At 47.3% G+C, this 16,657-nt stretch overlaps 1 protein-coding gene across 2 annotated transcripts in view; it reads left to right on the plus strand.

Moving 5' to 3' along the window:
• The window catches only part of SLC36A2 (solute carrier family 36 member 2), a 54,245-nt gene that overhangs the window by 23,459 nt on the left and 14,129 nt on the right, over positions 1 to 16,657 (plus strand). Inside the window, exons 1-7 of one of the 2 annotated variants that reach the window (XM_042993945.1) lie at positions 2,686 to 2,696; positions 3,554 to 3,758; positions 6,723 to 6,813; positions 7,358 to 7,446; positions 7,993 to 8,088; positions 12,613 to 12,697; positions 15,754 to 15,972. In XM_042993945.1, coding sequence (XP_042849879.1) covers positions 3,595 to 3,758; positions 6,723 to 6,813; positions 7,358 to 7,446; positions 7,993 to 8,088; positions 12,613 to 12,697; positions 15,754 to 15,972 — 744 coding nt within the window. In that variant the 5' untranslated portion in view covers positions 2,686 to 2,696; positions 3,554 to 3,594. Of the gene's footprint in view, positions 1 to 2,685; positions 2,697 to 3,553; positions 3,759 to 6,722; positions 6,814 to 7,357; positions 7,447 to 7,992; positions 8,089 to 12,612; positions 12,698 to 15,753; positions 15,973 to 16,657 lie in introns of those variants that run through there. The other variant, XM_042993951.1, reaches the window with a different exon arrangement.

Below are 16,657 nucleotides of genomic sequence, written 5' to 3' on the forward strand. Positions count from 1 at the left end.
GCTCTTAACATCAAAAGACATTGTCCTTTATCCTGAGATTATGTCCTTCCAGGTTTTAGAGATCGAAATACTCTTTCTTTTAGGAAATGACGACCCTTTTAAGGTACTTAGAAAAATGAGAATTTGGCCATCTATGCCAGTCCCTAGAATTCATTTGGAAATTTGGTAGCTATATGAAATCCCGAAGTCTTGAGCCACATAAATTATGTATATGGAAAGGTGTTTTTTTAAGTTTATTTATGCTGAGAAAGAGAGAGAGAGTGAGCACAAGCAGGGGAGGTCCAGAGAGAAGGAGAGACAGAATCCCAAGCAGGCTCCACACCATCAGCACAGAGCCTGACGTGGGGCTCGAACTCACGAACTGTGAGATCACGACCTGAGCCGAGATCAAGAGTTGGACACTTAACTGACTGTGCCACACAGGCACCCCTGGAGGGGTTTTTTCTAATTATTATTATTTTGGAGTTTCTGCTATGCATTAAGCATAATCAGGGCACACAGGGATAAATTACAGCTTCAGAGGCACATTCCAAGAGGCCTGGATTCATATCAGAGCTCAGCCTGTAGTACCTTAGGCAAGTGAGGTAACCTCCTTGAGCCTCGGTTTCCTCATCTGTAAAGTGGGGGTGATAATAGTGCCTTCCTTATGTAATACACTTAGTCTAGATTTAGGCACAGAGAATAGACTCCATCCACGAAAATTACGATTATCACCATTGTCATGCAGTCAGTGAGAAAGTCACAGTGGTCAGCCAGTGGCTGTGAAGGGCTCCCCGGGGAACAAGGCCGGGCAAGAATTCCCATCTGGGTAGGAGTTTCAGTGTTGTTTCTGGAATCTCCAACTCCCCCCGCCCCAAAGGACTACTTTGTGTTCATTTCCACCAAGTTGCACGACTTCACGCAAGGCCCTTCCCAGCCCTCTGCCTTGGTTCTCTAATCTGTTAAAGGGGCTCAATTACTTTTACCCCATTGCACAGTGGAACTCAAACTCCGGCCAGTAGTAGAACCACCCAGGGAAGTGGGTCTAAATGCAAAGGCCCAGATTCTCCCGACTTCAATGAGTCAGAGTCTCTCTGTGCTTTAGCACCTCCCCGAGATGCTTCTGATACCCTCCAGCTTTCCAAACTGCCATCAAAGAATCAAAGAAACAAGGCCCTCTGTTTACTGTAAAGGGTCAGAAAAGATGATTATCACTATTTAAGTCCCATTTATTCCACCCTCTATGGAGATGCCGAGTGAGTAGCTGCTTGTGTCCCGACAAGGGAAGCTGGGTGTGCAGCTCAGCATCCCGTGGGGATGAAAAACACAAGCCCTGGGGTCCTCAGCACTTTGGAAATCCCCTACCACTTTGTATCCTTTTCACAAAGCGGGGACAGAGAGAGGAGCAATACCTTTCCCAGCGTCACTGCAGATTCGTGGTTAAGAGCCACGGTGGAACCAAGAGCTACAGGTGCCTGGGCCACTGTCAAAGGGCTTGTTTGGAAGCCCCCCCCCCCCCCCCCCCCGCATCCTGGAAGAAGACCTCTGGCCAGCTGGCAGGTGGCACAGCAAGGTGGAGGTCAATGGGCAGCACTCTGCCAGTTTCCTTTTAGCTGAGGGTGCCTGGAAAGAGCCCCAGCAAAGTCCCGGATTCCAGCAGCTCCTTTCCCAAAGGTCCGAAGACGAACTCAGGCGTCTCACAACCTGGAGAGGAAAACAGGAACTGGCCCCATATCCAAACATCTCAAGCTTCTTGACAATCTTATTTCTCCATCTTGTTGCTTAAGCGGGCACACAGATCTATTGGTGGGGTGAGAGCCGAGATTAGCATCGAATTGTGGAGTCTCCGTGCTTCGGCTGGACAGACCAGAGGCTGCAGCCTGCTGTCCCACAGACGGTGCCAGACTAGCGAAGAGAGGGCGTTTCTCAAACCACAGCAAGTGTCTCAGTCGATTCAGGGCAAGAAGCTTAAGGGTGGGGCTGGGATTCAAACCAAGGGGTCAATGTAGTGGTCAGGGCCGCAGGCCTCAGAGACAGAAAGATCTGGCTAGGGTAGATTCGGGACTCTGCCGAGGATTGGCTGTGACCTCGGGCATGCTATTCTTTACCTCTCTAAGCCTCAGTTTCCACATCTGTAAAAACAAAGTGGCAATGCTCCCCAGAGAGGTAGCCATGTTTTTTGGAGCCTGACGATTAAGCCACTTGGTGGGTGGGGGCGGGTGTCGTTAACGGGTGGAAAGGGCCTCTTTCGGAATAAGAATACAAAATTACAAATTCAAAATTGCACCCAGGACCTTGGAAGGAGTCCCGTGGAAGGGAGGGCCTGGACAAATCTGTCTCAGATGCCACCAGTTAGCTGAGAGATCATTGGAGCAAAGCCTTTGGCCCATGAGATGATGGTACAGGGAACGGTGTGGCTTGAGTAAAATGCTATAATTTTGAAGGAAGGAGGAAATCTTGGCCCGTTCATCTGTCACTGAAGCAGAGATAATGACAGAGCTTGGAACACTAGAGAAACCCCCTCAAGGCCTTCTTTAGCTACGGAGTTCAATCCTGAATGTCATGTGCGACCTTAGGCAAATCACGTGCTCTCCAGGCGCCAGTGTCCTACCCAGTGAAATGTGGCTGGGGGTTGTTACAGTCTCTGCCTCTTCCGAAAGAACCCTCACGGCTCTCTCCCTGGAGTTGCACAAAAGCTAAGAAGCTTCTGGAGGTGGGTGAGTGCTGGCTCTTTTTTCTCCCAACTTTTCCCGAGAAAGGGAAGCACCCGGAAGGAGGCCTTACAACAGATGTCAGCCAGTGGGAAGTGGAGCCCCCAACCTGGGATGAATAAGGAGATGGGATGTATAGGATTCCCTTGGAGACAGAAATATGGTGTTAGTTAAAAAGCCTGCCGGGTGGCTTAGATGGTTAAGCAACGGACTTCGGCTCAGGTCTTGATCTCGTGGTTCATGAGTTTGAGCCCCGCATGGTACTCCGTGCTGACAGCTGACAGCTCAGAGCGTGGAGCCTGCTTCAGATTCTATGTCTCCCTCTCTCTTTGCCCCTCCCCCACTTGTGCACGTGCAAGTCTCTATGTCTCCCTCTCTCAGATTCTATGTCTCTCTCTCTCTCTCAAAAATAAACAAAAACATTAAAAAACAAAAAAAAAGCCTGACGAGTTGGGGTCTGGTCCCTACTCTGTCACTTTCTAGCTATGTGATCTCAGGCAGGTCCCTTTAGTTGGGTCTGATTTCCTTGGTATTTAATTTATAGGATGAAATGAGAAAATGTAGGCAAAGCACTCAGGAGAACGTCTGTCTCTTAGTGAAGGGCTTCATAAATGTGAGTTCTTAAAATAGTGGGTATTGCAGTCACTGGTGCAGGTGAGGTGGGTAACTCCCCTCCCAGATCCCTTCCTGCCTGTCCTGCTCCAGCCTCTCTTGCACTGGGCTCCTTGGGGCAGGACGAGTGCACTCCGGGGGAGGTGGGCGGGTCCTCATTCCAGCTCCGCCAGAGCCTGCTGAGGCAGGAGCCAAGCCGCTGAGCTGCGGGTTTGCACCTGACGGACACCTTCCTGCTTGCCTCCTTCCAGAGCAGACCTCCTCATCACCCGGAGCCCTCTCGGAAGCAGTCATGCCCGTGACAAAGAGTGCCGGGGGCCCCCAGGGAGCCGTTGACCTCAAACTGGACCTCAGGTACCCACCCAAAAGTGCCAAGAGGCTGCACAGCAAGGACTCCAGTTTCTGGGATGGACACCCTTCCGAGTCGCCAGGCTTAGAGAAAACCACAGGCATAACGTGAGTGCTCTTTTCTGCCACCCCCATTTCTGCCTTCGAGCCCGGACACTTGCCTTGGCAAAAACCCTCGAGTGGCTGCGTCTGACCCCCACCCCATTGTGCAGATAGGAAAACCAAGGTCACAAACGGAGCAGTCAGAGACTGGGTCCAGATGAGAGCGGAGACTTGTGGTCCCGCCCTCCACAGGTGCAGATGGGGACGTTAAGGCCTAGTTACCCCAGGCCACGCACTGGGCCATTGGCAGGAGGGGCGCTAGAATCCTGTGCTGGCCCTACGTCAGTTTTGTTCCTGGTCAATCCTGACCATTGGGAAGTGGGGCAGAATCCCCAGCTTCTCAGAGGAGAAGGTGAGATCTGAGCTTAAAACCACAGTGGCCTCACCGACAGCCAAGCCTTACCCACCACCCACCCCATCCTCAAGCTACCCTGGCCTCTACTTCGGCCTCTACTTCAATGGTGAGGACATCAAAAGCACAATATGAGGAAGACTTTCTTCCACCTCCTTGGGGTGTGTTTGGGAGTGGAGGGGGCTTGCAAACCATGATAAGGAAGGGTCTGCAGAAGGAGTTTAGGTGGGGAAGCCAAGCTACGGGGCTCAGCAACCTCGGCGTCCACCACTCAAGCAGAGTGGCCAGTCCACTTAGGAAATGTGGGTGAGGTGGCGTGGTGGAGAGTGCCGCCGCTTCAAGAGAACCTGTTGACCCCACTGGTGTAGTAGAAAAAAACACCCGCGTTCACCTTGTGATTCTGCACCTTCCCTTCCCCAAGCCTCAGTTTTCCCCATATGTAAAATGGGGCTAATTTGGCCTCAGCGCGAATTTAGAGAGGCTGCCTGTGGGAATTACACCTGAAGGGAGGGGACGAGCAGCGGGGAGGGCGAGCAAAGCTCCTTTCCATTGCTGCCCAGGACCCTGTGGACACAATGACTCCACCAGACAGGGCTCAGCTGCCCCGGGGGCTAATCCTGGGGGCTGTGAATTCCTGACACTGAGGGTGAACTCTCCAGGCCTTGGGGCCATCCACTGCTGAGTAGGGATATTTCTCAATCCAAGGCCTTCGGGGAACAGACTAGCTCTCATGTCCTAAACCGACACGTGGTTTGGAGGCAATTTCAACTACTCAAGAAACAAAGAAATAAAAGCATGAGAGAAGTAGAGGGATCCTCTGTGGCTTTTGGAGCGAAAGAGAAACAAGTCAGGCAAGCATGGAACTCAGGTCAGCTCACCCGAGTTCACATTCCCACTTAGCTGCTAACTGGCCTGAGCAAGTGACGGAACTTTCTCTGTGCCCCAGTTTCTTTTCTGTGAAATGACATTTCACTCCTCCCAGGATGGCTGCAGAGGTGATTTGTGCATAAAGCCCTCAAGTACAGCACCCTTAAAAGCTGGATGCTGTGAATCCCAGAAAGGTCCAAGGTCAACAAATGAGTTAGGGCTATAAATCATGGGTCTCCTGCCTCCCAGCCTAGTGCTTTGCCCAGCTCACCCCACTAAGTTTTTAAGTTGGCTGAGTAGCCCAAAGTTAAATTCTGATTTCCTAAGTCCTTTGGTTAGAAATGTCTAATGTGACCTACTGACCCTTCCCTTGTTGCAAAACAAGCCTATTATTGGAGAGCCGGGACAAGTGCTCAGTCAGCGATGCTGACACCCACAGGGAGAGAGAAAGGCACCCGACTCTCCGCCCTCTTTCCCCCTCAATTGCTCTCTTTAACCCTTAACAAATGGATGGGCAGATCCTTGGAAAGCTACAGGATCTAGGGATTAACATAAAGATGAGGGTGGTTGGGGCAATCCTTTAAAAATATCATTCCTCCCAACATTCCAACATTTGCAGAGGCTTAGCAAAGTAGACGAGTTGCCCAAGATGACACAGCTAGTTAAATAGTGGCCCTGGGATTTAATCCCGGGTTCGTCCAACCTCAGAGACCAGGCTCCTTCCAGAATACATCACAGTAAGTGTCCTTCACAGTCAGTGTCCTTGCTGGAAAGCTCCCGTAGGGAACTTCCAGCGTTTCTAAAGTTGTGGATGTGAACCCAACACCCACCTTGGTTTAACCTGGTCCACATACAAAGAGGTATAGCAATAGATTGTTTTGTAATTCACCTCCCTGGAATTTAGCCCTGATGGTGTCCTTCACACAACCTTCCCTTCTATCTTAAAGAAGGGGTCTGAGTTTTTGGTTTTGTTTTTGTTGGGGGTTGAAGGAGGCAAGCCACTCCCTAGCTTGATGTCCTGGCCTGAGGGGCAAAAGAAATTCCTCTGGAGCCCAGTCCTCAAATGATCCTGCCTCAATAGACCCCATCTGGAGACCCAAGTCATCTGACCTATTTATTCAGAAGTCACCATGATTTCTCTCTACTGCCAGTCCTTTTCCCTTTTCCCTGAGTTCAGTCCTATTTCAGCTACTAGTTCTCTGACCTTGGATCATTCCCTTTCTGGGCTTCTGTTTCCTTGGTTATGAAATAGCATTATCCCTTTATGCATCTGTCTGGGCCTATTTCTAGGAGGCAGTCCAGTGAAAGTGGGGTAAAGAACAAGGACTCTGAGGCAGTTCTGGGTTCAAATCCTGACTCCCTAGTCTATCTTTGGACATATCGTTAAAAAAAAAAGATCTTTGTGCTCAGTTTCTTCATCAGTAAAATAAAAGCAATAACCTACTTCCTAGTCTTGACAAGGGGTTAAATGAGGTAATATGGGTAAAGTACTTAGCATAGTGTCTATTATATACTAAATATTAGAATCGTATACACTGAGTGTTAGCTGCTAAAACCAGAAGAGTTTTGGCAAACCGAGATGGTTGGTTACCCCACAGGAAACCCAGAGGTGCCAGTCAAGGCCATGGGGACCGAGAGATGGCCGGGAGCCCGCCTATCCAGCTGAACTCTGGTGTTGGCATGCTGTGAGAGGAGCCTGTTGGACCTCCTCACCTTCAAACACCTACACCCTCATGTCTCTTCTCCTTTAGAGCATTCCAGACCTTGGTTCACCTGGTAAAAGGCAACATGGGCACAGGGATCCTGGGACTTCCCCTGGCTGTGAAGAATGCAGGCATCCTGGTAAGAGGGGCTGCTGCAGGGGGGGGGACCAGTATGACTGGATTGTAGAAGGGAAGTGGGAGGAGAGGCTCTAAGAGTTTTCAGTGGCTTGCAACAAGCAGTCTTTCTGGGAGGCAGCTGGGTCCAGACTTAGAGTCTAGACATCTAGCCAGGGTTTGAGTTCTGGCTCTGTCACAGACTCTGAGTGGCCTTGGCCACTCTGTCCCTTCTCTGGGACTCCGTTTTCTCCCTTGTAGGATGCAGGGGTTGGACTATGACTAGTTTTCCAGTTGTGTCCTATGGAGCAGGGGGTCTCAGAAGGAGCCCCCTACTCCCACCACAACACCCACTGGAATTGCTTTAGGTACTTTTTCGGAGTACCACTTGAGATTATATTCAAAAGAATAGCTGTTGCTGCTTTAGCAAGCAGGGACTTGCAAAGCAGTTTGCTGGAAAGGCCCTCGAGTGCTGAATGGCGTCTGTGCTACCAGGTATCTCCTTGCAGTGCTCTTCATAAATCCATCCTCTTCTCTCTTCCCATTTCCTTGACTCCCCCTTCTTCCAGATGGGCCCGCTCAGTTTGCTGGCAATGGGCTTCATCGCCTGCCACTGTATGCACATCCTGGTCAAGTGTGCCCGGCGCTTCTGCCACAGGTAAGGAAAACAGCATCCTCCCGGTGATTCCTTTGATACTCAGGTCTCAGGGACATCCCAGAAACCTCCTAAATAAGCCAGAGTTCTGAATTTCGTCCAAGAAGGCCAAGGAAAAGAGAAAAGCAGTGGGACAGGGATCTAAGGCGAGGCTCTGCCATATGACTCAATAGGTGATATTGATCAGGCCACTGGGCTTATCTGCTTGGCTCATCTGGAAATCAGGCATAAACAATCCATGCCTAACCCTGCCTCAGAGAACTGTGATGAGAATCCACTGGGATCATGGACTTGAAAACTACTGTGCCCACGTGAGGTATGCATTATTACCCTTGTCATGTAGTAACCACCCCCACTTGACAGGGAAGGAACACAAGCCACCCAAGAAGTACCTCCAGGTGTCTAAGTCTGAACTAGAACTTGGGTCTCTGCCCCAGTGTTCTTTCCACTCTAGCGGGGTCCTGCCTTGCTGTGTGTCTCCTGACTTTTCAGTACATGATCTTAGGTTAAAGTGCCTCTTGGTAACTGTGTGTATACTTTCTCCCACAGGCTTAACAAGCCCTTCATGGACTATGGCGACACAGTACTGCACGGACTGGAAGCCAGCCCCAGCGCCTGGCTCCGGAGCCATGCCCACTGGGGAAGGTACCTTGTTCTTGCTTTACCTGAAGTGGAGTAAGGTGCAGGAGGAGGACATGTGTGGCTGTCAGGGATGCCTTCTTCCCTGGAAAGCTGGCTCATGTGGCACAGAATACTGGACTTTCCACATGGACGGGGTTCATTGGCAATCTTCCTGATCCAGCCCCCCTCCTTATATACCTCCAGTGACAGGGTGCTCATTCCTTTGTCTTGCAGCTTTAATACTGTTTGCTTATTTATTAAACTGCATTTGTCCAATTGTACTATGTACTAGGCCCTGGAAATACTGTGGAGAGCAAGGCAAGGAGGCTTTGCTCTCAAAGAACCCATAATCCAGTGGCAAAGACCAGCGTTACACAGTTTAGGAGACAGTCACTTAATAACCACTGGGATAAGTGTGATGAAGGAAAGAAATACTAGTTTCTGGGGTGCCTTGGGTGGCTCAGTTGGTTAAGCACCTGACTCTTGATTTTGGCTCATGGCAGGATCTCACAGTTCATGAGTTTGAGCCCCACATCAGGCTCTGTGCTGACAGTGTGGAGCCTGCTTGGGATTCTCTCTCTCCCTCTCTGTCCCTCTCCCACTCATGCTCTCTCTCTCTCTCTCTCTCTCTCTCTCCCTCTCTCCCTCCCTCAAAATAAATAAATAAACTTTAGAAAAAAAGTTAAAAAAAAATACTAGCTGCTACCGGGCAGGTAAGGAGATGCGCATGAGCTCATGTGGGCTGCCTAAGATGGAACAGTTGAGATGAGCCCAGAAGGGAAGAATTCTTGAGTATGAGGAATTACTTAGGGGAAGTGGGCAGGAGCCTGGACGGCCTTCCAGGAAGAAGGAAGAGCAGGGTGTGAAGGTCTGAAGCACGAAAGTATACATGACAGTTTCAAGGCACAGAAATACTTAGGTAGCTTGAGGGCAGAGAATCAAGGAGATGACACTGAGGAATGACCCAGGGGCCCAAGCAACCTGTACCTTTTAGACCCTCCTAAAGGCTTTGTTCTTTTCTTCTTCACAACCAGGAAGCCACCGGAGAGTGTTAATCAGGCAAATGATCATATTTGTATTGTTTAAAGATCTCTCTGGCTTTGGGACGCCTGGGTAGCTCAGTCCATTAAGTGTCTGACTCTTGATTTCAACTCAGGTCATGGTCTCATGGTTTGTGGAATCAAGCCCCACGTCGAGCTCTGTGCTGCCAGTGTAGAGCCTACGTGGGATTCTCTCTCTCTCTCTCTCTCTCTCTCTCTCTCTTTCTCTTTCTGCCTCTCTCCCACTCACACTCTCTCAATCTCTCTCTCAAATAAAAAACATTAAAAAAAATTTTTTTAATGTTTATTTATTCTTGATACAGAGAGAGAGAGCACAAGCAGGGGAGGGGCAGAGAGACAGGGAGACACAGAATCCAAAGCAGGCTCCAGGCTCTGAGCTGTCAGCACAGAGCCCAATGTGGGGCTTGAACTCACTAACTGTGAGACCATGACCTGAGCTGAAGTCAGACACTTAGCCAACTGAGCTACCCAAGTACTCCATAAATAAAAAACATTTTAAAAAATCTTTTAAAAAAATCTTCTGTTAGGAGAATACATTGTAAGCGAGCAACCATAGATTTAGTGAGACCCATGAGAAGGCTATTGACAATATCAAGGCAGATAGCAGTGACAGCTGGGACCAAGCTGGTGGCAATAGGAATAGGGAAAAGTGAATTTGGTTATGCTTTGGACCGTGGACTGTGGGAAAAGGAAAGGCAAGGTTGACTCAGATTTCTGAGGACTTCCGTTTTGGACAAGTTGAGTTTGAAGTTCAAGTGGAGATGGCAGGTGGGTAGTGATATATATGGATTTGAACATATCTTCATGCAAGAGATACAGAACGAAAGTCATCAGCCATGGTGGCAGGGGTCAGAAGAGGTCCCTCAGGGAGAATTTATCATGAGAAGAAAAGGGAAGAAAGACCAAGACGTCGAGGACCCTTGGCTGTGCTGAAGTCCTCCTCCGGCAACTCCTGTCTTTTGCTTTCAGGGGTGACACTGACAAGTCAACCCCTTCCATTCTGTGGTACTTGGGGCTAAATCTACTCTTCCGTTTTTGTTTTCAGGCCTGTCCCCACCCTGTCTGCGTACTCTTTTCTGAGCACCATGTATGCCAAAGTCGCTGTTGAATTCGGATACCCTACACCATTACAGTCCCTGCGCTGTGCCCTCTCATGTAATGTAGTCGACAGACCATCATGGGTCTGGGGCCTCCTTCGGCCCAAAGCCTGTTCACATACTGAATCAATAAATTCAGCCTCTGAGCGGACGAGGGAAGACTTTGGGACGATAACCAGAACTTTCCCAGAGTGTGAGCCAAGAGGAGGCTTCCCCTATCACTTACCCCTCAAATCCTTGTACTCATCATGGGGCATATTAAGCAGCATTTACCTGGCTGGCTCAGTCAGTAGAAGATATGACTCTTAACCTCAGGGCCATGAGTTTAAGCCCCACACTGGGTGTGGAGCCTAGTTAAAAAAATTTTTTTAATTTTTTTTACTGTTTATTCAGTTTTGAGAGAGAGACAGAACATGAGCAGGAGAGGGGCAGAGAGAGAGGGAAACACAGAATCTGAAGGAGGCTCCAGGCTCTGAGCTGTCAGCACAGAACCTGACACAGGGCTCGAACTCACAAACCGTGAGATCATGACCTGAGCTGAGTCGGACTCTCAACCGACCGAGCCACCCAAGTGCCCTGAGCCTAGTTAAAATTAAAATGAAATTAAAGCAGCTTTTCCTGCTCTTCTTGGGGCTCTTGCTCCACGAATCATCCCCTCTCCTATAACTTGAACTTCTATTTTGATCCGTGGTCTCTTCCTCTCAACATTTAAATGCACTCATGCACTGCCATCTTAAAAATAATGAAATAAACTCATAAAGTTTCCTGGACCTCACACCATCCTCCAGCAACCATCCTATCTTACATTCAGCAGCTGCTTATTCAGCAGATATGTACTGAATGCCTGCAGTGTGTCAGGATGTGTTCTAGGCAATGGGTCTACAGTGATGAATGGAAGGAATGGGCCCATCAAGCCCAGACTCACACTTAGCTCCGTGAAAGAACAGCACACCCTCTGACTTTGCTTCCATACATCTGGTTCACACCACTTCCGTGGGTCACCTAGATTTTCTGTCCTTACGCTTCTGCTGAAGCTCTTTCCACCAGTGTCCTAAAAGGCCTCTTTATTGCACCTTCTTTGCCCTAGAGAGCCTCTCAACAGTGTGGGTACAATTGGCTATTCTCTTCTTCAAACACTCTCTCTTCCCTTGGCTTCTACTAAACCCTCTCCCCACTCCTAGTTTCCCACCTGCCTCTCTGGCCAGTCCTTTGCTTTCATTGCAGGCTCCTTTGTTTCTGTCTCCCCTTTAAATATTGGTGTTCTCTAGGGTTTGGAACTCTGCCGTCTCTTCTCCTCCCCCCACACACTCCCCAGCACTGGCCTGCCTTCTCAAGACCTTATCCGTTACTGACAAATCAGCAGTTCCAGATCCTATATAAGGGTCTCCTTATATATAAGTTGTCTATATAAGTGGTCTCCTGAATGTCTCTTCTAGGAACCTCAGGCTCAATAATTCAGTTACTGAATGTGTCAATTCATGCCCTTCTCCTAAAACCGGTTCCTTCCTTCCAGTTCGTTTTGTTGTCTGAGCCAAAGCCCATCAGTCACCTTTCATCATTTCCTTTCCTTTTCCCCCAGATGTAGGTGGTCAATAGGTTATTTAAGTTCTAGATCCCTAGTACGCCTTAAAATGCTTTAATGCCTTTGTCTTTGTCCAGGCTGCTGGACACCTCTGTTTTTGTAAGAATCTCCTATCCAGTCTTCCCATCCTGAGTCTTGCCCCCTCCAATGGATTCCACACGGCCAGAGAAATCTGCGTAATTCCTTCGCGGAAATGCTTTCCTCACTTCTTCCTCTCCATCTCCTCCTCCTCATCTTCTTTTTAAAAATATCTCTCTTTCTTCCCCTCCCCAAGGGATTCCCACCAAGGTATTGGTTTTTCTAGGAAGGCTCTCTGCTCTATAATTTGGGGAAAGTGTCCTTTTCACCATGGCCCTCGGTGCCATATTCTTTTTTGTCCATCTCACCCACGACTCTATGAACCCCTAGAAGAGGGTGCCATGTGTTATTTGTGTTTCCTCAGAGCCTAATGAGGTGTCTGGCACCTGGTGGAAAAAATTTTAATGTTAATGATAGCTTATTAAAAATGTAGTGCCTACTGCCCTACATCAATTTAGTATCGATTATGAGGAATGCCACAGAGCCAGGGATGGGGGAGGTTCCTAACCACGAAGAATCTCACCATTTGCTGAGCTGAGAGTGTGAGGATGGTTGAGAAACATTTTTTAAAAAGAACTGTCGTTACCTCACTTCTTACTGCCCCATTGTTGATTGAGGTAGCAGAACGGAGGGTGCTGGTACAGGGACACCAAGCCCTAGGGACAGACATCGAATTGACAAATCAACTCGTCTTTTATAACGCGTTTTCTCTCTCTCCCTTCTCTTCCAGGCATATCGTGAGCTTCTTCCTTATAGTCACCCAGCTGGGCTTCTGCTGTGTGTACGTTGTGTTTCTGGCTGATAATTTAAAACAGGTAGAGTCTTCTAGAGAAGGTGGAAGGGAAAAGGACATGGAAGAGGAGGGTCCTCATTTAGTTGTTCAGCAAATGTGGCTTCTTCTCTTGGGCTCCTAGTGTCCTCATCTGTACAACAAAGGAAGTTAAATTAGATGTTATCAAAGAACCCAGACTTCCCCCAGTTCACGTGTCTGTTCTACAAGTGGTTACTTTTTTCATAGTACCCTTGGTCCGGTACCTTGGACCCGTTCTCAAAGCCCGTCTCTAAAACTGAGCTGGAAGGAACCTTGGATTTTGTCAGTTGTCCAGCCTTGGAGCTTAATCACCCTTAACTTTCCTAAAATGGATATGGTTCTTTTTGGATGATATCTAATCTTCTTTGGACGATCTTTTTTTTTTTTTTTTAATTTTTTTAATGTTTGTTTATTTTTGAGAGACACAGAGCATGAGCAGGGGAGGGGCAGAGAGAGACAGAGACAGAATCTGAAGCAGGTTCCAGGCTCTGAGCTGCCAACACAGAGCCCGACACAGGACTAGAACCCATGAGCTGTGAGATCATGACCTGAGCTGAAGTTGGACACTTAACTGACTGAGCCACTCAGGCGCCCCATTCTTTGGACCATCTTTATCTACCTTTAGCTTCTTAACCTCCGGTTTAACAGTTGTTGTCTCTAGGACGTTGTTTTGATCTAGCCCAGAAGTTATCTTGTAGCAATATAAGCAAAATAATACGGGTAGTAACAAAGGCCATCCTTAGTCAATGATTTAGAAATTTAGAAATGTAAAGAAATCAGAAGGAAAAAAAATAGTAAGTGTTCAGACTTAGCCTCTGTTCTATGTCAGGAACAGGGAGCATGGTATGGGCTTCCCCTCATTCAGTTCTCTCCATAGCCTTATCAGAGTAGGTACTGTGGCTATTCCCATTTCGCAGATGAGAAAACTAAAGCTATGAACTATAATGTATACAAGATCACAGAAGCACAGTCAAAAATCCAGGCCTTTTGACATCAGAGCTGCAGTTCTTGAACACCATACCATATTGCTTTTCAAAATGAAACAAAATTATTGTTAATTCAACCACTCAGGTTATTGTTTTAAGTTAGTATCAGCTGGTGAGCATTTTGTAATGTCCTTATATTTTTATTTTTATTTATTTATTTATTTTAATTTTTTTTAACCTTTATTTGTGAGACAGAGAGAGACAGAACATGAACGGGGGAGGGTCAGAGAGAGGGAGACACAGAATCTGAAACAGGCTCCAGGCTCTGAGCTGTCACCACAGAGCCTGACACGGGGCTCGAACCCACAGACTGCGAGATCACGACCTGAGCCGGTCGGACGCTTAACCGACTGAGCCACCCAGGCGCCCCTGTCCTTATATTTTTAAATATAACTTCTGCTAGTTTCATATTTCATCACACAGATTAGCCATGACTTAGTCTTCTGTCGTTGGATATTTTCTTTTTTTCCCTTTGTTTTTCTACTATAATCTGTGGAAATGTTTGTATACCCCTTTATTTCCTTAGCATATATTCCTTAAGGTAAAATTATGGGATCAAAGAGTTTGATTGTTTGAAGGCTCTTAAAACACGTCATCAGATGGCCACTTGGAAATCAGTCTGCTGAACGTTATCATCTCTGTCTAAAGACATAGCAAGCATTCACTTGAAGAGTTTGCAGGCTCAGTAGAATGTGTTCTAAAAAATAAAAAGTTAGCATCAGTGTATTGTGGTGCTGGGTCAGGACACCACTGACAACACTCTGAGGGCAGGGCTGCTTAATTGTGAACTTAACGGGCAAAATACGTGGGGGCAGAAAAGATCATTAGAGCAAGGGAGGTCTCCCTTGTGGAGGTCCATCTGGGCTGGGTATTGAAGGAAGGTTGGAGGAGAGGTTCTGGCAGCCAAGAAGGGAGGCATGAACACCTGGAGGCAGGAATGTGCAGGACTTGCCCAGGAGAGGCAATAAAACTGGTTGTAGAAGGTGTAGGCTTTGGGAGAGGAAGAGCCTTCCAGATTGAATGGTGCCCAGTATAGAGGACCATGAGTGCTGGCTAATGTGCCAAATATTTTTCCTATTGTAGTGAGGAATCAGAAAAAAAATAGACTTAATCGTTCATTCAAGTAGCTGTGGTATATTAAATGAAAAGGAGACTTCAAAATAAGAGTATATGCTGTGATTGCAGTCTTATAAAATGAAAAGGATGCATATGATACATGTAATTTGTGATATGGTATAGAAAATGCATAAATGGGGAGCACCTAGGTGGCTCGGTAGGTTAAGCGTCCGACTTCAGCTCAGGTCATGATCTCAGGGTTCATGGGTTTGAGCCCCGCGTCGAGCTCTGTGCTGACAGGTCAGAGCCTGCAGTCTGCTTCGGATTCTATGTCTCCCTCTCTCTCTGCCCCTCCCCCATGTGTGCGTGCTCTCTCTCTCTCTCTCTTTCTCTCTCTCTCTCTCTCAAAAATAAGAACATTTAAACATTTTTTTAAAAAAAGACAAGAAAATGCATAGATGAATATATTCCAGGGCATTACCCTGGCTACCAACGGGTACTGAGATTGTCATTGCCTTTACGTTTTCTTCTTGCCTAACTCTAGTTTCTAATTGTTCTAATTGTATTGCTTGCAGAATACAACTGTATCAGTTAATTCAGGTTGATTCTAAATGAGGGTAGTACCAACCCTCTTCTCCCCCATTCCCCCTGACTTTACCAGGGGATGTTTGTATTGTGTGCAGAGGGGTGTTTCTTGTGCATCACAATGATTGGGGGATGCAAATAGCTTTTATTGGGTGGGGTGCAGGGATGCTAAATGTCCTGCAGTGAATGCAGTCCTGACAAAGAATAATTCTCTCACTCAGAATGCCAGTATTGGTCCAATTAAGAAACAGTAAGTGATGGGTTTTTTGGTTATAAGCGAAAGAGACACCCACCCTAACTCATTGTGAGGCCCTGGCGTGTGAGACATTCCAGCTCTTTGTGAGGGATTTGATTATGGACCAAGCACTAAGCTCATCGTGTGGCCAACAGATACATTGAATCTTCCCCCTTGCTTTTCCCATTTCTTCCTCAGGTAGTGGAAGCAGTTAATGGCACCACCAACAACTGCCATTACAATGAGACAGTGATTCTGACGCCCACCATGGACTCTCGACTCTACATGCTTGCCTTCCTGCCCTTCCTGGTGCTGCTGGTCCTCATCCGGAACCTCAGGGTCTTGACCGTCTTCTCCATGTTGGCCAACATCAGCATGCTGGTCAGCTTGATCATCATCACCCAGTATATTGCCCAGGTTAGTGCACACCACACACCTGACCCCTCCAGTGGGCAGAGACTTTTCTCTAGATACCTGCCTAGAGCCAGCCCTGAGGGTAGGTATGTACCTGACTCTCCAGCCGAGTACCATTGTACCATTTTTTCCGCAAAGGTGTCTCTGCGCAGTCTCCTTCTTCTTGGTATCTCCTCTTTTATATTGCTTCTCCAATACTTGTCAAATTCTGGGCTTTGAAAAAAATTATACTCTGTAAGGAAAACATCTTGATTGGTGAACTACAGACCATTCCTCTAATGGTTAGATAGCAGCAAAAGGCAAATGAAAAATAGGATCCCCTACTGGATCCTGTTATCACAGAGACTAATCTCAGAAGACCACAAGCAAATCTGTCACAATGCAAATTATGATGCCTTTGAGGTTGAATTATGGATATTGATTTTCCCTCAATTTCTACTTTTCCATCCTTTCTAATTGTATTTATTGGACAAGGCTGCATAGAAATTTAAACCCTTGGCCTACCTCATACCTTTCAGATGTTATTCTCTTTCAGAAGTCACAAGAAAAAAAATTATCTTGTCCATGGAATTTAATAAAAATAACAAATTAGTTAAGTATTGTAGGAGGACTACAAATTGGTCTTATATTCCTTAAGACAATATATTAATAAATCCTACAAAAGTGAATTTGCTAATGAGATAGCTAC

This window comes from Panthera tigris, chromosome A1 (genome assembly GCF_018350195.1).
Source record: "Panthera tigris isolate Pti1 chromosome A1, P.tigris_Pti1_mat1.1, whole genome shotgun sequence".
NCBI lineage: Eukaryota > Metazoa > Chordata > Mammalia > Carnivora > Felidae > Panthera > Panthera tigris.